This window comes from Pteronotus mesoamericanus, unplaced genomic scaffold (assembly GCF_021234165.1).
Source record: "Pteronotus mesoamericanus isolate MK-2021 breed Mesoamerican mustached bat unplaced genomic scaffold, CSHL_Meso_final scaffold_533, whole genome shotgun sequence".
Lineage (NCBI taxonomy): Eukaryota > Metazoa > Chordata > Mammalia > Chiroptera > Mormoopidae > Pteronotus > Pteronotus mesoamericanus.
This window is the reverse complement of record NW_026555320.1, coordinates 3,959,220-3,983,924: the sequence shown is the minus strand read 5'-3', so window position 1 is coordinate 3,983,924 and position 24,705 is coordinate 3,959,220. Positions and strand designations below refer to the sequence as shown.

The following is a 24,705-nucleotide window of genomic DNA, read 5'->3' as shown; positions in this document are numbered from 1 at the left end:
TGTTGTGAGCTTGTCAGATGATATTAGTTTTTCTCAGAACTTCTTTGACACTTCCTCCAAGATAGTACCATTTGAGGACCATGCAGTTTGGTCATGTAAAAGGAAAATGCTCAGGTTTGCATGACCCTGGCTTAGTTTGAAGGGTCTGAATTCACGCTGCAGAATAATTTCTCTGAAGATGCCAGCGTGGAGTTCTCTTCGTCTGTATCAGTTAACCCACTGGAAGTGTGTGACTGCTTCTCAGACCTTAGGTGTGGGGCACCCCTTGGGATTACTCCTTACTGAACGCCTCAGGCATGGGGCGCACACGGAGTGTTGTGTGTGGAGGGCCCCAGCAGAGAGATCGCTGCGTGGGCTTGTTTTCCCTCCCTCGGTGGAGATAGCAGGGGCTACCTCCTGAAGACACAGAGTCTTCCATTTTCCTCTGTCTTCTCTACTTTGAGGGGCCACATGCTGAAGCCACATGAATGGCTGAGGTGCTGGGGAGCTCCCAAATGTGCAGAGACAGGAAGGTTGGGATTAGAATTCTACTACTGCCCAGCTCCTGCAGATAGGTCTTCTGAAGGCACCCCCACAGCCCGCCCTGGGAATCTGGCTGGTCATACATGAATCTGTGATATATCAGTCAAGGGGATCAACCATCCTTGGTAAGCCAAGATATTTGCTAGCGGTGTGGTTATAGGAATGCCTGGAATATTCATTGGAGTTTTATTAGTCTCAGGCTGAATAAAACAAAACAAGGACCATGAGCTCAAGGAAAGGCTGGTTGTGAGAAATACTGGTTTTTGTCAGCTGTTTTCTCTGGAAGACCCATCTGTATCAATGGAAAGGGGAGTTGCTTCTTTATATACTGTGAATAAAACCCCTTGTAAACTTAATATCATGAGATGTTCTAAGGGAAGTTTCTATGTCAATTTAATCACCGTTTTGTTAGTTTTTGAGAATACCATTTTAGTGTTGAAAATGATAACTGAATTTTCAGATTGACTGGTAATTATATTTTTCTAACATTTTATCGTGAAAATATTCAAATACAACAAAGTTAAAAGAATTTTATGGAACAAGCATTTATTCGCTGCTTTGATTAACATTTACTGTCTGTCCCTCAGCAAAGGGATTGGCAAACTTTTTCTTAAAGAACCAAATAATAAGTATTCTTCTGTCACAGCTACTCTATTATTATAGCAGGAAAGCAGCCATAGACAATACATAAATGAAAGGGTGTGGCTGTGCTCCAATAAAACGTTATTTGGAAAACTAGGCAGCTCTTTGTTGGCTCCTACATTAACCTATCTTATTTTAGGCAGTGCATTTCACAGTTAGTTACAGGTATCAGTATTCTTTCCCTGAAATACCTTGCATGCATCTCATGAACTCAAAACTTGTTTATAATTTTTTAATGTAAAGTTTGCATGCAATCAAATGCACCAGTTTTAAGTGTGCATTCACGGAGGTTTGACCAAAGCATACACATAGGTAATTTAAACCCCAATCAAAATATAGTTGCCCTGATCAGTGTGGCTCAGTGGGTTGAGCATGATCCTGCAAACTGAAACCTTGCTAGTTCAATTCCTGGTCAGGGCACAGGCCTGTGTTGCAGACCAGGTCCCCAGTTGGGATGTGCAAGAGGCAACTAATTGATGTTTCTCTTGCACATCGATGTTTCTCTCCCTCTCTTTCTCCTTCCCTTCACCTATCTCTAAAATAAAGGAAGGGAGGGAGGGAGGGAGGAGAAAGAAACGAAAGAAAGAAAATCTTAAAAGAAAAAAGGCATAGAATGTTGCCACCATTCCATAAAGTTCCCTCTATCCCTTCATGATCAATTCTTGCCCCCTCCAGAAGCAACTACTGTTTTTATTTATTCTACAGTAAATTAATTTGCTTGTTCTAGAATTTTATGGAATCATACAGAATTTACTCTTTTTTGAGATTTTTTCATTCAGTACTATGTTTCTGAGGTTCGTCTTTGTTGCCGCATATAGTTGTAGTTCATTCCTTTTTCTTTTTTCACTTTTTATATTGAACTAGGCTTTTTTTATCTTTTATTTATTTATTTTTTTTTGAAGAAAGTGGAAGTGGGGGTGAGAGAAGGATCGATTTGTTGTTCTATTTATTTATGCATTTGTTGGTTGATTCTTAGGTGTGCCCTGACCAGGGATTGAACCTGCAACCTTGATGAATGGGGACAACGCTCTAACAAATGGAGCTGTCTGGCCAGGACTACTTTGACCTAGTTATAAGTTCACACAAAATGTTGTAAAAATAGCACAGAAGGTAGCATGGTCACACTGACAGAACACGAAATCACATGAAATTATGCAGCAATAAAATTATTTCCTGGTCAGGTCTTCAACCCACATTCCTCCAAGGAAAAAATCTTTCTTTGAGTTGAAAAGTCTGTCTTTATTCTTTTTTGAGCTCTAATGGTTACTAATCTCCGTGCCTGACAGAGGCCCTAGGCTGAGACCAGTGTTTTGTTAGAATTTAATAGCATTGTTTTGTTTCCATTATACTTACTGATAGCTACGTTCTGGTTATGGCCGGTAATATTGGTAAGTAAGTAATTGTGCATGTTTGTATAGAAATGATTGAAGCAGTATTGGCCGTCTGATAATATATCTCATTTATTGAGTACCTGTTATGTAATACTTTCCTTAGAAACTATTTATTAAGCCCCCTTACATGTGAAAGGAAGTGAGAGAGGTGAAGTGATATGCTTGGCTAGTCAGAGCGGTTGTACTACTCCAAAAGATAACCTCCAGTGCCATCCCAGCCCCTTAGATCTGATGATCCTGTTAAATTAATACCTATGGGAATGTGGCTTCATATGGTTTTACACATGACATAGTGGAGCCATCAGGGCCAGTGGCAGTCATGTGGGTGTGGGTGGGAGAATGGGCACTATGATTTAGATAACTATTTTTGCTTAAATTATGGAACACTCTTTCAAAAAAATACTGCCTCAGAAACACTGAGCAACTGAGCTGTGTACATGGAGGGGCAAAGCTGGGTGGTTATAGGAAAGCACTTGTTTCAGAGAGCCCTTAGGTTTCTGCTTGAATGTAAGGAATAGTCTGATTTGGGGACTTCACTCTGTAGTCACAAACTGAGATAAGCATAGTCATTTTTTTCCTAGCACATGTAAAAGCCATCTTTTCTCCTTGTGTTTACCCTGCAGGAACAGCTTTCTCAAGTTCTCGATGCCATGTTTGAAAGGGCAGTCAAAGTGGATGAGCATGTTATTGACCAAGGAGATGACGGAGACAACTTTTACGTCATAGAGCGGTAGGAGATGGAGCTTTGCAGTTGTGCAGCTACACTTATGATTCATGTTTAGGACAAGTGCTCTCCCGTATACTTTGTTCAGTCTAAAGAGGACTTAAGCAGATGAACAAGCTTTCCAAAGCTTGCCCATCTCCATCCACAGCCTGCCCCTCTCTATCTACAGTGGTCCTGAGTCCTCAGTACACCCCATACTTGGGTTGCTGCTATCTGCAGTAGAAAGTCTCTTTTACAAGTAGACAAGATGTGCTTTATAAACCTGTTATTTGTCGGTGTTCAAGGGAATTGATTTCCTGAAGAATAGCTGTGATTCTGTTATCTGAATCTTTGAATCCTAGCCTCATTTTACACGTGAGGACACTGCCTCAACCTCTGGCTCTGTTCCAGGTATAAGCCATGTTGGAAAACATGAAGTGTGTGGGTTTGACCTGCTCACCTTAGTGTGTCCTAACCTCTGGAGCTGTTAGAATCATCTGGGGGGCTCCTATGACCCTCTCTGAAAGGAACACCCTCACCAGACTTGAAGATCAGTAAGATGCTGCCTCACCCAGTAACTTCCACTCTTTTTCAGTTTTTTCTTTTGAGGTAATTTCAGAGTTACAGAAACATTACAGATAGTACAAAAAATTCCCATAAACCTAGGATCCCGGTGTTATGTTTTACATTTTCTTTATTATTGTTTGAAAGTAAGTTGAAAGTATAATGCCCTTTTACTATGAATACTTCAGTGTGTGTTTCCTAAAAATAGGACATTCTTTTACGTAAGCACAGAATAATTACAAAATTCAGAAATTAACATTTATACAGTACTATCATCTACTCTATACTTACTCAAACTCTTCCCAATTGTTTCCCTAATTTCCAAGGTTCTTTTAATCTCCGTCAAGTAGCTGTACCAGATTCATTTGGTTCCCTTTCTTGCCAAGCCTTTGCTTTGTTCAGATTCTTGCACAGAAAATGTCCTCACTCCTTGGATAACCTTTGGGTTCTTGATATCTGTGACAGTGTTACAGTTAGAAGAAATGTTTTATTTAAAGAGTAAAGATATTACAAATAATATCTTCTAAGTTGTATTACCACCTCCGCAGCCACCTTTCCCCCTTGTTCTGCCATGTGCTCTCCCACCAACTCAGGAATCCCAGTACACCTGCATTTGGGAAATGAGCATCCATCCGCACATACCCATAGCTTAAAGGCTGAAACGCCTGTCTACAAAGGGAATGATTTGTTACATGTGTAAATAAGAGGGATTATCTTTTGAATGCTGTGAAAGTAGTTATTAACAAATCAGAAAGACTATCATTCAAGTAAAAAGGTATGGTTCCTGACCTCAAAAAATTCATCTGCCAGAGAGACAGACCCTTAAATAGATAATCATTACATGATGTGGTGGGAACAACAATGATAAAAATATGTTCCGTTATTTGAAAGAGGACCTGAGTGAGAGAGGTTAAGAAGGACTTTGCAGCTGCCTGAAATGGTTCTTTTCATTCCCCAAATTAAGTAACTAGTGTTTCCAGGAGGAGAGACTGAAAACACCTAAGTGAATTTACTCTGAATTCTGTTTCCCAGTCATGGCCTCATTACCTTTGCCTCGTCTACCAGGTCTGATATAGGTCCGTTCCCCTGTCGAGTGGGGAGGAGCAGGGTTGGTGCCACATAACTGATACTTTAGTGATTGATTTTATTTTCTGCTCTTGTGTAACATACTATACTTAGTGATTTTTATCAGACAAGTTGAGGCTCTTTATAGGAAATTTTTAAAATTAAAATAAAAAGCAGGGGGGAAATATAAAATAAAAACAGGAACCCTGGCTGGTGTGGCTCAGTGGATTGAGCATCATCCTGTGAATTGAAAGGTCACTGGTTCGATTCCCAGTCAGGGCACATGCCAGGGTTGCAGGCCAGGTCCCCAGTTGGGGGATGTGTAAGAGACAACTGATTGATATTTCTGTCCCTCTCTTTCTCACCTCCCTTCCCCTCTCTCTAAAAATAAATTAAATTAAAAAATAAAAACAGGATTGTGATTTAGCCATAATTTCATTATCAGAGTACATTCTTCCTCCCCCCCCCCCCCCGTGTTTTATTGTTGAGGTCAATCTATTATCCCAGATTTGGTTCAGATGCTGCAACTGATGATACCACACACTAAGGGATGGAAAGGTTTCTTACTCACATAATGAGGCTTTTTAGGGCAAGCAAGTCAAGTTCCCAAGAAGTCCAAAAAATGAGACAGGAGGGAGGGTTGACTGGCTTGGAACTTCACGGTGTTTAGAAGGTGGAACTGGGGTATGAGGGTGCTCTTCCATATGGGCTGGCACTTGTTGTTTGAATGTGCCATCAGCACCAAAGGAGGGAGCAGGAGGCTTTCTTATCAGCTTTCCCAGATATGAGATAGAAGAGGAAGGTGCACTGGTGTGGTAGGGCTTAAAAGCTGTTACAGTCAAACATCAAAAGGGGAGTTGACTTTTATTACATTTACATATATGTACTTTCTTACATTGTGTCATACATTGTTTTGTGGCCTGAATTCAAAATCCATTTTAAGTAGTTTGCCATGGGATGCAGCATTATTCTGTCATAATTTATATTAACTGTATAATATGAATACAGATATGTATTTGACCCATCCCCTCTTGTCAGCAGATTAAATTGTAATTTTTGCTGTTATAAATATTACCTGGTGAGCATCCCCATAGTTAAATCACTTTCAGTATCTTTGATTGTCTCCTTTAGAATGCCAATTAGAAATGGAATTGCTCTCTCAAAGGGTCTCTTTAAGGAATTTGCTATATGTTGTTAATTACCTTGCAGAAACTTGGGAACATTTACATTTGCCTCAGTATTGAGAATTTCTATTTCTCCAAATGCCTGTCAGTTCTGAATATCATCAATCAACAGAGATGTTTTTTGGTTTTTTAATTTTAATCAATTCAACATTCTGGTGTTCAACAGACTACAAAACGAAACCCACACATTCATTTGAATAACTGCAGGAAAAACATTTGAAAAAATTCAAAACCTTTTCTTGATAAAAACTCTCCACAAACAAGGAGCAGATGGGACTTTTCTCCAACCTAATTAAAGGCATTTTTAAAAACCTACAGCTAACATCATACTTAATGATGAAAGATTAAATGTTTTCCCTTTAAGATTGAGAATAAGATAAGACTGTCTGCTCTTACCACTTCTATTTAATATTGGACTTAGATTCTAGCTGGTGCAATGAGGCAAAGAAAACGAAGGAAGGAAGGCAGGCATATAGATTGGAAAGGAAGAAGTAAAACTCTGCTTGCAGATGACATGACCCACTAGAAAATCCTAACGGTGCTACGAAAAAACTAAAACTAATAATTGGTTTTAGCAATGTCCCAGAATACAAAGTCCATATGCAAAAATCTGTTGGGAATGCGCTACAACAGTGTTTTCTATCTTATATACTTTCTGTTTGTGTACCACCTGCCAGTTCTTAAATTTATTGTTAGAATTAATAAATGAAATTGTTCTTTGTTATCCTTTCAGGGGAACTTACGATATTTTAGTAACAAAAGATAATCAAACTCGCTCTGTTGGTCAGTATGACAACCGTGGAAGTTTTGGAGAACTAGCTCTGATGTACAACACCCCGAGGGCTGCTACCATTATTGCCACCTCAGAAGGCTCCCTTTGGGGACTGGTGAGTTAGAGAACTGGTTCCCCTTGCATGGCACAGTATTAATTCCCTTTACTCCTGAGTCTCTGTCCTTAGGCTGTTGATTAACACTAGTTTATAGCCAGTCGTTTGAAAGACATTGTGGAAGGCCCTGACTGGTGTGGTTCAGTGGGTTGGGTGTCATCCCTCAAATGGAAAGGTTGCCGGATCAATTCCCGGTCAGGGCACATGCCTGGGTTGCGGGGCCAGGTGCCTGGTTGGGGACTCACGAGAGGCAACCGATTGATGTTTATCTCACACATTGGTGTTTCTTTCCCTCTCTTTCTTTCTCCCTTCCCCTCTCTCTAATAATAAATAAATAAAAATCTTTAAATAAAATAAATAAAATGATTTGTCAATACCATTCACTCTAAATTACAGGACAACAGCTGGGTTTTGTGACCTTGCAGTTGTGTCAGCTCTTATTACATTTTCTGTTTTATGTTTTTATGAGACAAGTGGAGGGGGTGGATAACACTATACGGGAGACAGCCTAGAAAAATAAGTTACTGAAAGCACTGCCAACATTGGTTTTCATCCCTAGCTGTCCCAGGACTAACTTTTCTCTGTGTTCAGCCATTCTCTTGTGCATTGGTCCATTCCAGTATCCAACAGATTTAGATGACTAGAAAGACTGCTGGCCATATTTTGGGAAAGAGAACTTTCCCAGAATACCTTAGGCATTGCACAGCCGAGATCGCTATCCTTCATTATACATGACCCACCTTCCTTCAAAATATATAAGTCTCTTCCTTCTATACAAACTAATCCTCCTCTTGTACAAACTCTAAATTTCACTTTTAAAATGTTGACATCTATGGTAATTTGTTTCTATTTACCTTATAAGCAGAATTAAGTGTATATCATAGAATTACCAACATTCAGGGTCTGGCATAAATAACACCCTGGTTTTATTACACAATCTTTTATTACAAAATCATAAGCATGTAGTTCTATAACATCTCACTGAATCACATTCAAGCACATCACATGACATTTTCAGTGAAATGTTCAAATTAAAACTATAAATTATTACACCTATATTATTACCCTACCAATCCAACTCAAGGAGGCGTTACTTCTGCTGGTCCCTGTATTTTCTCAAATGAAATCACATTTTAAAGACATAATAGAACACTTTACTGTGATTTAAGAAAATTAAGAATGCTCCTGAGAGGTGAGTGATACAATGGCTTCAGAACAGATCACACACTTTGGGGACTCAGTGGTTGGAAAACTCAAGGATGGATCAATAAATAATCAGGGGAAAATAAACTCTGTTATAAAATGCATTGATGCCAACTACTGGTCTAGGCCAAGGTGGAATAACCCCATTACCTCTTAAAATTAAAAACCTCTGGATATCATACAGTGATCAAATATAGGGAGATCCCAAAAAATAGAAAAGAGAAGGCAGGCTGGCTAGGCTCTCAGTACTTAAGAAAAGCAATAGACATTTTCCTGAATTCCTGAAGTCACAGGAAAGGGTAGCATTCCTTTTTCCCTTTGAACCTCAGGGTTATTTGCTTGACTCTGAACACTTGTTGCCTGAAGGAGCTACCATTTCACGGTGAGAGTTTCCTCTTCACTGCACTGTTGGAATCTCCCCAAAAGCTGGGGTGGTGTGTCTTGTGCTTTTCTATACCCTCCACAGTCATAGGAACTGACCTTTTGCAGCATGAGAGTTCTGGGAAGTGTATAAAAGAATGCAAAAAACGGGTTGGAACATGAATAGACAAGTCACTTTAAAGAGAGATCAGTTGTTGCTTTGAGTGACAGCAACATAAGATGGCAGCCACTAGAGTCTCAGACAATTTATGAAAACCGAATATACAGCCTTAAAATAGAATGTGGATGTAAATACCCAGAAACACCCCCCTTTGTAAGATTTGTAACAAAAATTAATATGAATGTAGTTAATAGTTCTAATGGAGCAGTGGACCCAAGAGCCATATCAAAGCTGGCAAAATGGCAGAATCCACACAGCATCACAGTTGTCCTGCAGGGGCTTTGACGCCTAATGAGAACTAAAGAGAATATGAAACGCCCTGCAATACGAGCCTCCTGAAGGGCAGCGTTACAGCAGTTAATCAAAAAGAAAAATCACAGGGCTGCCTCTGCCACCTTTCATTTTAGGCAGTCTTCATTTTCCCCAGTAGGAAATTTTCTAGATGTGTCTTGTAGACCTCAAAGTACTAGAAAGGAAGCTCCCATTCAAAGGCAATTTATCTTAAGATACTGTAAATGATACTAATTTTTTGTCCACTTGAAATATATGAGGATCAGTTGTCTTCACTTGGAAATACAGTGTGCTACTGCAGTTGTAGTAACCTTTGTAACATTATACATAGATTTTTTAAAATATTGTCTTGGACAATACCTACTCAATTATAAAGAAGAGAACTTTATAATTCCCATTTTCTCAGTCTTGATTGTCCTCTTCCCATAGCACTCTTGGCCTAGATTGGCCCAGAAAACATGTAGAAACTGAATTCTAAAGATAATGATGTAATATTCCAAAGTATAACTAACATTTTAAGTGATACATTTCTAACCTTGGACTTCAAAAGAGTAGTGGCATGTACCCATTATAGCAATCAGAGTGTGAATGGCTCTTTTCAAGCAGACAGATGAAGAAAATGGGGCAGAATCTGGCAAAATGCTAGAGCAAACGTTATTTGTACACGAGTTTAAGGAGGGAGGGTAGGAGCCCGCCATGACTCACCAGATGTGCGGGGTGCAGCAGGTGATTTTTTTGTAAGGCAGATGAAACATGGCGTGGGATAGGGCCTGGGGATCCTGTAGTTAATGGAACTGCCAGCGAAGCCCGTTTAGACATCTTAATTTAGTTGTCTTCTCTGTTTTCTCCATCCCACTCTTACCACATCATCAAGAATGCTAAAATAACAATCCTACGCTTAACATGCCTTTAGTCCCTTGCTGTTTTTCATTCTGCCGGCCTTTGGGATGTCATTACTGTATGCTTCCCCCCTCTCCCCCCACCAAAAAGAAATCTATTTCTGACAGCCTGAGGTGGAAGCAAACTACAATTAACTTAGGTACACATAACTGCTTGCCCATTTAGGAGCCTAAAGCTAATTAACATTCACCTGGCTGCATGTTCCTCCCCACATGTCTGAGAGGCACCTGGCTGTGGCTCTGGTTAACTGCCTTCTGAGTCTGAGTCCATGACTTGCTGTGGTCCAAGGTACCTGACTGCCTTCATCTTGCATTTCCTTCTGCCGATAATTTAAATTCTACTCCTCTTTTTGCAACAAAATTATCCTCAATAATTCCAACCTATTGTAATATCTTCCTCCCTCCTTGGAATTCTTGTAGCACTTATTTTGTCTCTGTAATTCATCTAGTATATTTCATATGCTATTTTGAACTGTAAATTTTTTTATTCCTGTATATTTTGAATTGTCTCCTCTTGAGATTGTAAAGTCCTTGAGAGCAAAAAACCATCTAATTGTTTTATCTCCTTTTTCTGAAGTTGCATCTTTTCACATTGAACAGTGACTGACCATAAGCTCACAAATGTCTGATGGGAAGTTTTTCATTTTATATTCTATTTATGGCCCATAGGTGGCACCCATTGAGTATCACATGGCAAGCAGCAACCAGTGGGACCTCTGTCTGGCTCAGACTACAGTTTATTGTAGTTCTTTCATTTTTCTCCGAGTGGTGACTCAGATTGAAATATCTGACTTAATACCTTTCATAGTCTTCTAATAGTTGCTGTGGCCAGTTAATTAAACCATAGGTGTTCTCTTACACACACATTTACCAGAATTTTCATATTCTTTCTTGTAGGACCGTGTGACTTTTAGAAGAATCATAGTGAAAAACAATGCCAAAAAGCGGAAGATGTTTGAATCATTTATTGAATCTGTGCCCCTTCTTAAATCACTAGAGGTAAAGTCTATTTGAATAAAGCTCTATTTATGCAGATTAAGGGAAGTTACTCAGCCCTGGCTGGGTGGCTTAGTTGGTTGGAGTGTTGTCCCATGCACTAAAAGATTGTGAGTTTGATTCCTGATCAGGGCATGTACACCTAGGTTGCTTGTCATAGGCACGTACGGGAGGCAACTGATCATTGCTTCTTTCTCATATTGATATTTTGCTCTCCCTCCCCACATCCTCTCTCTAACATCACTAAACATATCCTTGGGTGAGGATTTTAAAAAATAAAAAAATAGAAAAGCTATTAAACCCTTTTGCCCTCCCTGGCCAGGTAGCTTAACTGGTTATACCAATAATCCAGGATTGCAGGTTCGATCTCCAGTCAGGGCACATACAAGAAGCAACCATAAATAAGTGGATGCATAAATAAGTGGAACAAGAAATCAGTGTCTCTCCCCTCCCCCCATAATCAATAAATGTAAAAAAATTTTTTAAATTAAAAAACTATTCATTTGTTAGGTTTTCAAATCAAACTATTCTAACCCATTTCTGTGTTGTATAGATATTGTGACTTCGTTGAGGTCTTTTCCTTACAATCTGTGAGGATGTCTATTGTTTCAGGTGTCAGAACGAATGAAGATTGTGGATGTAATAGGAGAGAAGATCTATAAGGATGGAGAGCGCATAATCACTCAGGTGAGCGGGTGAATCACTCAGGTGAGGGTAGTGAGTCACTTGCTGGAGGACTAGTGCATCATTTGCCCTCTCACTTTTGGGAGCTCGTGTTACGAGGTACACTTCTGCAGAATTTTCTGAAGCCCATTGATGTTCATCTCACTGACATGCTGATCTGTTGCCTTCATTCACCTTTCCTTGGCTTCTGGCATTTGTTCTTTTGGATGTCATTTTCTTTTGACCCTGAGTAAGCTTCATTCATGGCTGTTAACACCTGGGGAAGGTCAAAGAGTTGTGCCCTTTGCAAACTTCTATGTCTGGCACAACAGTAGCTTCTTACCTAAACTAACAGAAACCAGAATCTTCATCTCCAGAGGAACTCTATCCTGAAAGCCCCAGGCCTGACAAGAGGTATGAGAAGCCACAGTGTTTTCTGGTGTGTCTGTGCTCTTGAAGATAGGAATGCTGGCTGGTGGTGCAAAATGGCTACAAATTAATATACTTACTATAGACTCCTTTTGACAGTGTTTCTAGACCAGGGTATCTCTACTCCAAGGATTCTCAAGCAATTCCAAGTGGTTTTGAGAGGAAGAATGACATGATGAGCATTCTATTTTCAAAGCAAAGTTCTGGCATCAATGCAAACTGAATTGGCACCCTGACTGGTATGGCTCAGTGGGTTGGGCTTCATTCCATGAAGCAAAATGTTGCCAGTTCGATTCCTGGTCAGGGCATGTGTGTGGGTTGCAGGTGTGATCCCATGTTGGGGCACATATGAGAGGCAACTGATAAATCCAATCAATGTTTCTTACGTCAGTGTTTCCCTCTCTTTCTCCCTTCCCCCCTCTCTAAAAGCAAATAAAAAAAAATTTTTTTAATGAATTGTCTTCAGCTTCATTGAGTAATCAAGGAAATGCAAATTAAAAACCACATTGAGGAACCATTTTCATACATTTTGTCAAAAAGTAGGAATTTGACTTTTTTTTTTTGAATCTGACAATTTTAAGTGATGTAGCAAGAACTGTTATTCATTGTTAATAGGAGAATAACAGCTGAACCCCTTTGGAGAGAAATTTAATCTTACCCTGTAAAGTTCAATTTATCCTATGATCTAGAAGTCTTTTTCCTCGATATTTTCAGAGAAATACTCTCAAACCTCAGAAGCTGCCCAACCCTCCTAAGTTCCTTCCCAGTCACAGCCCCTCCTACCTCCCTATCCTGACTTGTATGATAGTCACATACTTGCTTTTCTTTATAGCTTTCACCACTTATGTATACACCTTAAATATTATGGCCAAGTTTTACTCTTGTTTTTAATTTCTTTCATTGGAATTAGAAAGTATATATTCTTTAATTTGCATCTTGCATTTTTTTCGCTCAGCGTTCATTCACGTTGTATGCAGTTGTAGTTTGTTGGGGGATTTTTTGGGGGGTAGGTGGCTTATTGCTATGTAGTATTCCAGTATGTGAATATAAACTATTTGCCTTTTCACTGCTGATGGGCATATAGGATATTTCTAGTTTTTTAGCTATTACAAACAATATTTCAGTGGTAACATTGATTTGTTTTTCAAATGTTAAAGCTACCTTTTGTTGTTGAGGTAAGATAAACCAACTTGGCCATCATATAGTATCCTTTTTATATATTGGTGAACCCAATTTGCTAATATTTTGTTTACAATTTTATATCTGTGTTCCCAAGTGGGGCTTGTCTATACTTTTCCATTTTATAGTAGCATTGTTAGATTTTGATGTCAAGATAATGTTAACTAATAATGTAGGTTGGAATTCAGTCCTCGTTCTATTACCTGAAAAGTTTGTGTAAGATTAGAATTTCTCGGATATTTTATGGAACCATTTTTTTCTTTGTGGGAAGATTTTGACTACAGATTACTTTAATTGTTAAACCATTTAGGTTTTTTATTTCATTATTTTTATTGAATTTTTTATCAGGGTAACATTAGTTAATAAAATTGTATAGCTTTCAGGCATACAATTCTACAATAATTCATCTTTGGTGTGTTTTGGTAAGATCTCTTTTTTAGGGATTGCTTCATCTCATCTAAAATTCAATGTTATTGGCATAAAGTTGGTCATAGTGTTCCTATTAATGTCTTTTAAATATATACAGCATATAGAATGATGTTCTCATTCTCTCTTTTTTTTAAAGATTTTATTTATTTTTAGAGAGAGGGAAAGCAAGGGAGAAAGAGAGGGAGAGAAACATTGATGTATGAGGCCAACATTGATCAGTCATCTCTTGCATACCCCCAACTGGGAACCGAACCTCCCGGAACCCAGGCGTGTGCCCTGACTGGGAATCGACTTGGCAACATTTTGCTTTGCGGGACAATGCCCAACCCACTGAGCCACACCAGTCAGGGCAGTTCTTTCAGGTTTTTGGAAGAACCAACTTTGGCTTTTATTAATTCTATTGAATGTTTGTTTTCTGTTTTATTACCTTCTGTCTTTATCTTATTTCCTTTCTTCTACTTTTTGCTATGTTTTTCGTATTCCCTTGAGTTAGATGCTTAGCCCTTTACTTTTTAGTCTTTCTTCCTTTACATTATGAGCATTTTAAAACTAGGTATTTCCCTACCTCTCTGAAGATCAGTGATGATTTTCAGCACTTAGAGGTTTCTACCTTAAGTCCCTTTGGATATTTGTGCCCTGACTTCTGTTATTCTTTAGCACCAAAATGCCACTGGCTTCTTTATACAGCCCAGTTCTTTACACATGCGTTATGCCTGAGGATGGAAGCCTTGCTTAATGTCCAGCTGGGGTCCAGATACAGCGGAAGGAATAGAAGCCCCTGCCCGTGGCAGGCTTGGTGGGACCCTGGCATGCATCTCCCCCTGTCTCTGGATGTTCTCCGAACCACACATGCTGTCCAGGATGTTTTTAATTACATCCTATTAAGTTTATCAACACAAACTTTTATGTTTGTGTTGATATTTTAATTTCTTTCATAACTCCCCACCCTTCATCAACTCCTATTATGCAGCTATTTGTGTAATTCTAGAACTTCATCATAATTTGGCTCTGCTGGGTATAGGGCAGCACAGAAACCCACAGACATCCCTTTTGTAAAGCTGTGGCTCTCATTCACATGGAACAGTGATGATTATATGGTGACCTGGCACTAGCAAAGAGGAACTCAGCCTCAGCTGTGTATGGTGCCCACTTGGAGTACTGTATGGTAGTCAGAGGATATGAAGTCTTACGAATGCTCAAAAGTATAGATTCTCACTGAGGATACAAGACCCAGATGGAATGAGAGCACATGATTTAACACTGAACATCCAGTATAGATGGTCATTGCTTCAGAGCTTCAGAGTGAGGGCTCAGAGCCTGCAGTCTGCCTGAAAGCTGCTTCTCCCCTAGCTGCTTGCCTGGCTCTCACCTCCTCAGTGAGGCTGTCTGTCGGCCACCATAGCCGCACCCTCCCCCGGCCTTCCACATCTCACATTCTCTGCTCGCTGTTTTTCCTGTAGCACTTACTGCCTTCCAGCACAGCAGCGTGACTTACTGATTATTATGTTGATTGTTTACAGTTTTTTCATGCTACCAGACTGTAGATTTCACAAGGGTAGGGATATTTGTTTTGTCCACTGATGTATCTCACGTGTCTAGAACAGAACAGTGCCTGGCACAGAGTAAGTACTTAATTATTTTTTTAGTCACCTGAGTGACTAGTGCAGCTAAGTGGGTTAAAATCAAAACAAGCAAAAGAAAAGCCTGAGACTCATAAGGATGACATCAGCCCACATCAAAGCACCTTCTCATCAGGCAGGGCTTTTACACTGTTCTCCAGGGGCCGCATTTGATGGCCAAGGTGATCCCTGGGCCCCATGACCCAGGGGCAGCCAGCAGCCACCTTGACACTGCCTGTAGCAGCCTTGATTACTGACCCCTTGGGTTTCAGTAGCGGACCAACACGAGGAGTAAGCACAATGCTCTGTGCAGTTGGCAGCCTGGGCACTTTCATGGAAGAAAATGTGAATATTCCATGTTAGGAAATGAGAGGTGTGTGTCAAGTTATGTTGGACTGACATCCCCTGCAATCAGGATCCTGTTTTGTTCTGAACTTGTTAGTCATTGATTGATTTGTAGAGTTGGAAAATAAATACAAATCAGAGCTCAGGCGATGACAAAATGATCTACTTCTGTGTTTGTCTTCAACACACATGTACCTGACCTCCTTTCCCTTTTCAGGGTGACAAAGCTGATAGCTTTTACATTATAGAGTCTGGTGAAGTGAGGATCTTGATGAGAAGCAAGGTGAGTTTGTATGTGATGATGCCAGTTATTCCAGGGACGATCCCATGCCAGGTGTATGCACAGAAAGTAGCCGTTTTAAGTAACGGGAAGTGTGTTTAGTGTACCCAAACCATAGGTGAGGCATGTGACTTGCAAAACCCATGTTTAAGCCCATCCACTAATAGGGATTTATGGTGGTATATTTATGTTTGTCCCTATTGCCTTTGCTTCTGTTGTGTAATTAATGATATGAGAAATATTGGCCTACAAACCAATAAAAAGGTAAACGTCCTAACAGAAAAATAGGGGAGTTATGTAATAAATGTAGGTGTTGAATATGAAAATAGCTTCCTTTGTGGAGCACTGGGAAGGGAGCTCTCTAGGCCAGTTGTCATTGTGGCTAATTATTATGGCCATTTGATGGATAGGGAGACCCAGAAAACTGATGACTGTAGGAGGGAGGAGGGATTCTTACCATAAATGTATCATAACCAGATTTCTCAGTTTCAATTTTTTTAAGAATATAGCATTTGTTAAATAGTTATACCTAAAACTAAACTTAGTATGAAACCTTCTATAAAACATCGTTATTAAAAGTTAAGAATGGGGAAAGAAAAATATGATTACTGCTTATTGAGATGGCTCGTTTTCTAGTTAAAAATACATCTTGTTTCACATGAAACAGTAGCTTGAAACTTCTGTGTTCTTTCACGGTCAGTGTTTAGACTACTGATACATGTTTGTACATTTTTCAGGTACCCATTGCCACACAGCATAGTGTTGGATGTGTAGGACCCCAGCACTGTGACACGGGGTGGGGGGGGGAATGGGCGGGTTTGTCAGAAGTGCAGAGTCCTGGGCTCCGCCCCAGACCTACTGAATCAGAATTTGCATTGTTACAGAAGCCCCAGGGGTCTGGTGTTGGTGTGACAGTGTGGTAGGCACTGTCCTAGAGCAGGGACTAGGTGGGCACCGACATGTCTGTAGCCTCAGAGAATGCTACAGAAAAGGAAAGAGAGCATTGGCTTGACTGGGGCAGGTTGAGTTGTAAGAGCAAACAGGTCAGGGCAGAGGTGTGCAAAGAGCAATAGTCAAGCCATGTGAGCTCACGGGACACTTTTGTTTATTTTTCTAAATAAGTCTTGAAAAAGTTCATCTATCTGCCCATAACATAAAGGGGCTCTTAGAAATTGGAGAGCAATTCTTACTAATAAATTTTAAATATTTTTTTACTTAAACAAGTTACTGCTTAGCCTAGCAGAGGGATTTGTTTGTTTTTTTTTTAAAAAAGGAAACTAGATATTAAATACAATATAGTACTTCAGTCATTTTCAGTAACCTGATAAGCATGAATTACAACCTACTTGATTTCTTAATACAGAGTTAAACCACCAAATTTCAAGGATGGGCACTTCATTCTTCTTAAAAAACGATATGGTAGGGGACGACTAACTTTAGAAGTAGACAATACCCGAAAAAAAATTTGTCACTGTCAAGTTTTGTCTGAGAAAGACAGGGTCTCAAATCAAAAAGAAGCAGCCTAGGATTTTGACTTTTTACCCAAGAAAAACATTGACATTATTTAGAAAGAATTAACAAAAGATGTTGTTTATTTCCCCAGTTCCACAGAGGTCAGCATCTAACAAACGAAGGATATTCATATATGAGTATATGTATAAAATACATGTATTATTATATATCAATATACAATATATTAATTATTAATTATATAATATACTCTTAATGTTATATACTAATAATTATGTTATATATTATATAATACATTATAATGATGTATTATATATTATATGTTAATTGTATATTATTGATTATAATGTATTGCTATAAAGTATTTATATATATATATATATATATATATATATATATATATATATAAATCTTCAAAAGAAAATGATCAGCACCTTACCTCTTGATATTTAGCTATTACCAGTAAGGTGTTAGGATTCAGATGAAGTGTCAGTGAAAGCCAGCACCTCTGATTAAATCATGCCCCCGAGATTAGCCCATGCAATTTGCATGGTATAGAGTCTCTGCAGAGTGAATGTCTCAATAATTGTGTTAAGCGTACTAAGAAGGGAATCGATGTATGCAACTGGGTGTGCCCAGCTGTGATTCTGGGGTCAGCCTGGGTCATGTTCTCACCCCACTCTAGACTAAAGCAAACAAGGATGGTGGGAACCAGGAGGTTGAGATTGCCCGCTGCCACAAGGGGCAATACTTCGGAGAGCTTGCACTGGTGACCAACAAACCCAGAGCTGCTTCGGCTTACGCTGTGGGAGATGTCAAATGCTTAGGTAAGAAAAATTCTTTATGCCCAAATACTTTTTCTCTAACATTCAGTATTTTTTTTCTCATCAGCGAGCCTTGGCTTATTTCACCAACTCTTACATTTAGGCTTGGGCGATTCGTGTGACCGACCAGAAATGCCTGAATATTTGCTTTTCACGCATTTGTTTAAACATTTCTGAGCATTGACTATAGCCTGTGAACAAGATGGGCGTACAGGTGCCTGGCATTGTCAAAAGAGGAGGCAAGTGTCCAGGGTTATGTGGGGACAGAGAGAATTAGGTGCTGCTGGACTCCAAAATGTCTCAAACTTAGATGACACAGTTCTGCTGGGATCACGTAGAAACATCCCTCCTTTTCCCCAGTGCCCAGTGTCCCAAAGTCTAATGTCCTGTAATGCGAATGTATATGTTTAAGAAAAGGTTTGCACGAGGGAAATGACTTTGAATTGTTGATACAGAATTCATTCTCTCCCTCATCTTTTTTTAACAATGCAGTTATGGATGTTCAAGCCTTTGAGAGGCTTCTGGGGCCCTGCATGGACATCATGAAGAGGAACATCTCACACTACGAGGAACAGCTGGTGAAGATGTTTGGCTCCAGCATGGATCTGATCGATCCTGGGCATTAAGTGTGCCACACCTCAGAGTCTTCTCAGTGTGACACCAAAACCTTCCAGTCAGCCACAGAACACATGCCGAAAGCAGAAATGACAGAACTGTTCCTTCTGTTGCCCCCACAGCTGCCGTTGCTGTGGCCATGGGCATTTAGAAAACTTGAAAGTCAGCACTAAAGGATGGGTAGAGGTTCATCCTGCACCTCCACTTGGCTTCTGAAAGCCCATTATTAGACTTCTTGTAATGATTATTCCAACCCAGTTTCACATCTTTGGTTCAAAATGGCATGTCTCTCCAACAATTTAAGTGCCTGATACTAAGTCCAAAGTGTAAAAACATCTTCCTTTCCTCTCTTGCTGCTACTGTTGCTTTTGGAAGTGACCACAGGTCTGCACAAACCTATTGTGTAACTGTAGATACCCTCCCCCAACCTTTCTCAAGGGAGGAAATGTAGCCTTTGACCTCCTCATTTGTCCTCTTAAGAAAATCCACATTTGTTCACAATTGTTTGGTTTTACAGTGGAAAGTGGTGGGAAGGTCTGTGGTCCTGTGGCCTTGTACTGTCTACTGAAAGCTGCGCACAAGACAGCTATCTCCAAATTCACAGTGACGCTCAAGGGACAGTCCTGCTGAGGACCCAGCAGGTTGGCATCGCAGAGCACACTGATCAATCACTGGGACCCATGTCAGAGCAGAAAATTTGGGTTCGGTACATTGTTCATGTAGCAGAGAGACAGGGAAGGTTTCCTGGGTTGGGGGGTTTTGTTTTTTGTTTTGCTTTAGTAGGTTTTGTTTTGTTTAATCTCTGTGCAGTTTGCCTGAATGAATTGCTGTCCACATATGAGAAGCCAGGATTTGGAGGTGCCATCACTTTATCTGGCCCAAATACTTACCTGGATAATTCCTGCCATCCCTTATTTCCAGTTGCCTCTACTGGCTGATGGCAGTGTGCCGGCAGGAGCTGTAGTGCAGAGAGAGCCCTTTGCTCCTATTCCAGGGTTATCACATAGCTTTGCTGTTGCACCATCAATTTTTAAACTCTTTAAAAAAGAAGCAGCTATTTTTTGAAATTAAAAAAATGTTTCTCTATTCAGGAGTTCCCCTTGGACATATTCACATATATTAGTTTGTTGGCTGACTCAGGCACTTATCCTAATGATTAACTCTTTTTGTTAGTTTTCAAAAATCGGCCTCATTTACAATTTTATAGAATTACTGCCAAGACCTTTCTAATTAAGATGTTAGGATATTTGGGGTTCTAATTGTTAATCCCAGAAGAAAGTAATTTGGTTTGTATTTTTTAACTTTTTTAACCTTTTAATTATAATAGGTAGAATTTTGATGAATTATTTTAAGTAGACATGTTTCAGAACGAAATTTTTCTTCAGAATGACTTAAAATCAGATGTTACAAGTGATCCTAAGAACAGTGTGAAATTTGCATAAAGATAAATTTGAATGTTGTAGTCAAGTTTATATTAAATCAAAAGGCCCTTTCCAATACGATTTTTTAAAAACTTAGCGATCAGTAAGTCCCTAAGATACTATGCGCTGGGGCTTGAATCACTCCTATGGTGGGTAATGATTGGAAGTCCACATGGTCGCCTTCCATTGTCCACATAAGCCAGACTCTGTTTTTGCCACAGGCACTGTCGTCTAGAGATTTCCCTTCCTCCTGTGCTCCATTAAGTAAACGCAGAAGGACTCTTCAGACAGACTGCCCTGGGCAGCCTGCATGGCAGCGCTCAGAATTGCGAATGGCTGTGACTGGTTCTCCGAAACAGGCAGCTAGCACTGGGAAAGTCCGCGTGTTTTTTTCCCATGATTTTCAAGGTTATTCTTTTTTTGTGGTGGCATTTTATTATCAAGTAAGTTAAGAAAGCAGATCTTGCACGTTAGCTGACAAGAACCACACCAGTTTCTTGGAAAGATAACAGGTACACTGGGCTTCAGGAGTGACACAGTAGTCTAGCCCCAGGCTATGTGAGGACTCTGTATAAACGCTGAGCAGATGCCCCCCTTGCACCTGCCCCCCACCATGCCAGCTGGTCAGGGCTGCCTGTGAACTCCACGCCAGAGTCACTCCTGCTGGCTGCCCTCTTGCACATCCCAGTTCAGTTGACCCCTTCAGAGAATCCTCTTAGACACTCCTGACTCGCTGATGGTTGGTGTTTTCCAGGGTAGAATTCATCAGATTTCAGTTCTCCTACTCTAATTACAGGTTATATATGCATGATCAGTCTAGCCCCTCTTTGCATATAGAGCCCCTTTGGGGTCTGGCTTGAAGGAAGGAGACTTTGAAGGACCAGTGCGAGTGAAATAGCTGTCACCGAGGTGCCAGGAGTCCGACAGCGCTCCACGTCTGTGTGCGGCAGGGGGAATCAAAGGTAGTGAGCGGTTCACCTCAGGGCTCTGGTGTCCACATTGTGCTGGCCAAGCCCTGCACTGATGGTTGAGCCTCACAGGGTGGAGCATGTGTTGGAAAGTGATCCCTTTGGTAATTGATTTTGGATGGTGGAGAATGTTCTGAGAGCCTTGAGGTCCAGGTTGCAGTATTATCCTTCCTTCTGACCCCGGTGTATCAACTCTCTTTTGGTTGTATTCTCTGAAGGAAGGATTCATGTGTTCTGACCTCTTAGTCAGTCCTTATATGTTAACTGATATTCTCAGAAATCCAGGGTGGAGGTTTTTCTTCAAGCAATTTAATGAGTGAATTTGGCAGCAAAGTGGCCAAGAAATGTCTCTCCAGCCAGGCGAGGTCGTGTTCATTCTAATTGCCCAGATTCCCTGCCCACGACGGCAGGGCAGTCAGTGAGTGGTGCCGCTGGCCCCCGGCAGCGCCCTGGGCACCCAGTGTGTCCATGTCCTGTCAAGTGTACAAACAATCCTCTCATGTTTAGAAAAATTGAAAGGGCATTTTTGCACAGAGAAAAAGAAAAAACATGACTGTCATCTTTTATCTTTTGTTTTCAGTTGGCTGATGGAATTTTTGTTCTTGACATGCACTTGTAAACCAATCTCTGCCAAGATACAAGTTGTTTTGGTTTTTCACTATAATTACCTCTTGTTCCTCCTGTCTTGACTGCTGACGTTCCTCAATGATTCTAATGTCTATTTTATGGGAAGCAGCCTTCCCGTGGGTTTCCTTTTACACACTGCAGGGCTATCTTTATACTTAAAAAGAAATTTTTTTTTTAAAGAATATTGTCACTAACCTCATGGGGAATTTGCAGAAAACCATTTAGCCCACCTTGAGAAAAAGGTAGATTCCTCATTGTTTTCTTCAGCTCACTGTAATAAAAGAAATCTAATTCAGCATTATTGTGCTACCTCAAAGGTAAAAAATGTTAAGGTCTTGTTTCAGTCCTGAGTTCTATACATAGTGTTCGAAATGTCTTTCAGTTGGAATTTTTTTTAATCATTGGGAAGAATCTTACTTTAATCTGTTTTACACTTATGTTTTAATCTCAGAAGAATAAGTGATTAATTCTTGCTCTGTAGTATTGAACATATAATGAAATCACTGTTTGCCATAAACAAGGTTGGGTTTTTTAAAAGGAAACTCTAGGGCTTGGCTTCGCTTTTGGTTAATAAAGGCTGACAAATCATGTCCGACTGTCCGGTGCAGCCTTGTGTCATGTTTATCCTCTCATGTCGGGACTCCATGCCATCATATCACTCACTTGGCAGGCGCATGGTGGGGACTGGAGTGTGAGTTGTTCTTAGAAATTAGAGAGGAAGCCTGGCTATTAGTTAGGGCTCTCCAAAGAAACAGAACCAGTAGGGAGGTGTGTGTATGTAAAGAAATTTAGCAAAGAATTGGCTTCAGGGTGATGTGGCACGCTATAGATTCAGAAAAGCTAATGGTTTTAAGTCCAGTCTGAGTCTGAAGGCCTGAGACCCAAAAGAGCCAATACTGTGGTTCCTGTCCAAAGGCTGGTAGGCTCCAGATCCAGGAAGAGCCAATGTCCCAATTCAAAGGCAGTCAGACGATAAAATTCACTCTTACCTGGGAGAGAGTCAGACTTTTTGTACCATTCAAGCCGTCAGCTGATGGGACGAGGCCTGCCCACATTACGAGGGAAATCTGCTTTACTCAGTTTATTGGTTTAAAGGTTAACATCACCCATACAGAAACTCCCAAAATAATGTTTGATGAAATATCTGAGCACGCCGTGGCCCAGTCAAGTTGACACATAAAATTAACCACAACTTTGAGTTGGGGGATGGTGTGCAACAGCATCCAACATATCCTTTGCCAGGGAAGATACGCTCACCAGTGAAGTCCAGCAGAAATGATCTGTCTGACAGTATTGCTTATGTCATTTCCTTCTCTTGTAACAACCAGAAATAGTAATGACTCTGCGATACCCCACTGTTCCTGCAGTTTCAAGTGACCAGAGGGAGCTCATTCTAAATAAAAACATGTTCCGGTTTGATTTTGCCTTCACCTGGCAGTTACAAAGGGTCAGGTAATGAGTGAACATGCAAAATACACACATGGGGCTCAAGAAACTGGTCATTGAACCCCCAGAGCCAAATCAGCCTGTTTCAAAACCTTAAACCTTAAATATGGTTAAACATTTGTGTTTTTGGTGGTGGTATTGCCATAAACAGTTAAGAAATGCCAGGACAGCGTCAAGATCATATTGTCCACAGTCTCAGCCCTGAAGAGTAAGTGTCGCATGAGGACTTCGCTTTCTGTGTACATTGTAACAGGAAGCTAGCTAGCTATTTGTCCTATCGAAGTTACCTGATTATATCCTCAGCAGTCGTAGTGCATCAATTTTATAAGAACAGAATTAAAAAGTATTACTTATAATATGGTTAAGGAAACTGGGGTCGTTTAACAAGGCATTGCGTTAAGTATGAATTTTGCTTCCTTCACCCGCCCTCCCTGTCACAGATGGTGGCCAGCAATGCGTGCTGCTACCTGGTTGTGGGATATGCAGAGATAACCAGGGGTGTCCGACCTTTTGGTGTCTCCGGGCCACACTGGAAGAAGAAGAATTGTCGTGGGCCACACATTAAATACACAAATACTAACCAAAAAAAAAAAAAAAAATCTCATAATATCTTAAGTAAATTTACAATTTTGTGTTGGGCTGCATTCATAGCCATTGTGGGCCACGGTTGGACACCCCTGATGGTAGACTGTTAACCAGGAACATACTGAATAATCAGTTGTGAATTCAGGTAAGTATTATCCAAGTTCTGAACTAGAACGTCAGAAATTGGGCCTGACTCAGCTCATTTGTTTAGTGAACAAATCTTGATGACCTGCTGTGGACATTCCTGACACTGCATTTAAACCCCAGGCGTTAGCAGGACTAGTGGTACTGAGGTCCCCGTCCTGGACCTTGCCCCAGTGCTGAAGGAGAGCCTGTCCTCCATGTTTCTGGACTCACACAGACCTCAGCCCTGGTCTCCTATTTTAAGTGCCTTTTGTTGCCCTTGGTCATGCTGCTCTTCTGTATGTGGGCTGCCATTGCCTCTTGGTAAAGTGAGTGGCTTTTTTTCTTTTGTTACTGCAAATAAAGTTTTATTGACACAGCCACACTCAATTATTTACACAAGGGGGGACCCCCCCCAAAAAACAATTTTTTCCTGGAGGGTGGGCCCCTTGTAGTACAGGCTTCCCCCACTAGGTGAGTCTTTTAGGGACCCATCTGTATCAGTGCACCAGCTGGCATTGCTGTGAGAGGCTGCGTTCGGCTTCAGTGAAATTTTTTTTTAAGACTTCCAATGCATTTGCCCATTTCATGATGAGTGATCTACTGGTGCACCTGCCCATACCGTGCTGAGTTTTTGACCAAAAGCAGCATGACCCCCATGCCCCACCCTCCCTATTCACCCGATCTCAAAAAGCGGCATAAGCAATAAAAGACATCAAAATTGACAAGTTCAAAAGCTGCTTTGAGCAGTGGAAAAGAACATCTTGATAGGTGTATTGCATAAAATGAAGAGA

General features: G+C 40.5%; 1 protein-coding gene and 1 pseudogene across 1 annotated transcript in view; both read left to right on the top strand.

Annotated features, from left to right (window-relative positions):
* PRKAR2A (protein kinase cAMP-dependent type II regulatory subunit alpha) overlaps positions 1-22,400 on the top strand; it is a 43,087-nt gene extending 20,687 nt beyond the window's left edge. The window contains exons 5-11 of the mRNA XM_054594571.1: positions 3,179-3,285; positions 6,805-6,958; positions 10,790-10,891; positions 11,501-11,575; positions 15,770-15,835; positions 17,988-18,129; positions 18,619-22,400. Of these exons, the coding sequence (XP_054450546.1) occupies positions 3,179-3,285; positions 6,805-6,958; positions 10,790-10,891; positions 11,501-11,575; positions 15,770-15,835; positions 17,988-18,129; positions 18,619-18,752 (780 nt within the window). The 3' untranslated portion in view covers positions 18,753-22,400. The remainder of the gene's footprint in view (positions 1-3,178; positions 3,286-6,804; positions 6,959-10,789; positions 10,892-11,500; positions 11,576-15,769; positions 15,836-17,987; positions 18,130-18,618) is intronic.
* Positions 8,079-9,063, top strand: LOC129087640 (ubiquitin-conjugating enzyme E2 variant 1-like; annotated as a pseudogene).
* Positions 22,401-24,705: the final 2,305 nt, after the last annotated feature.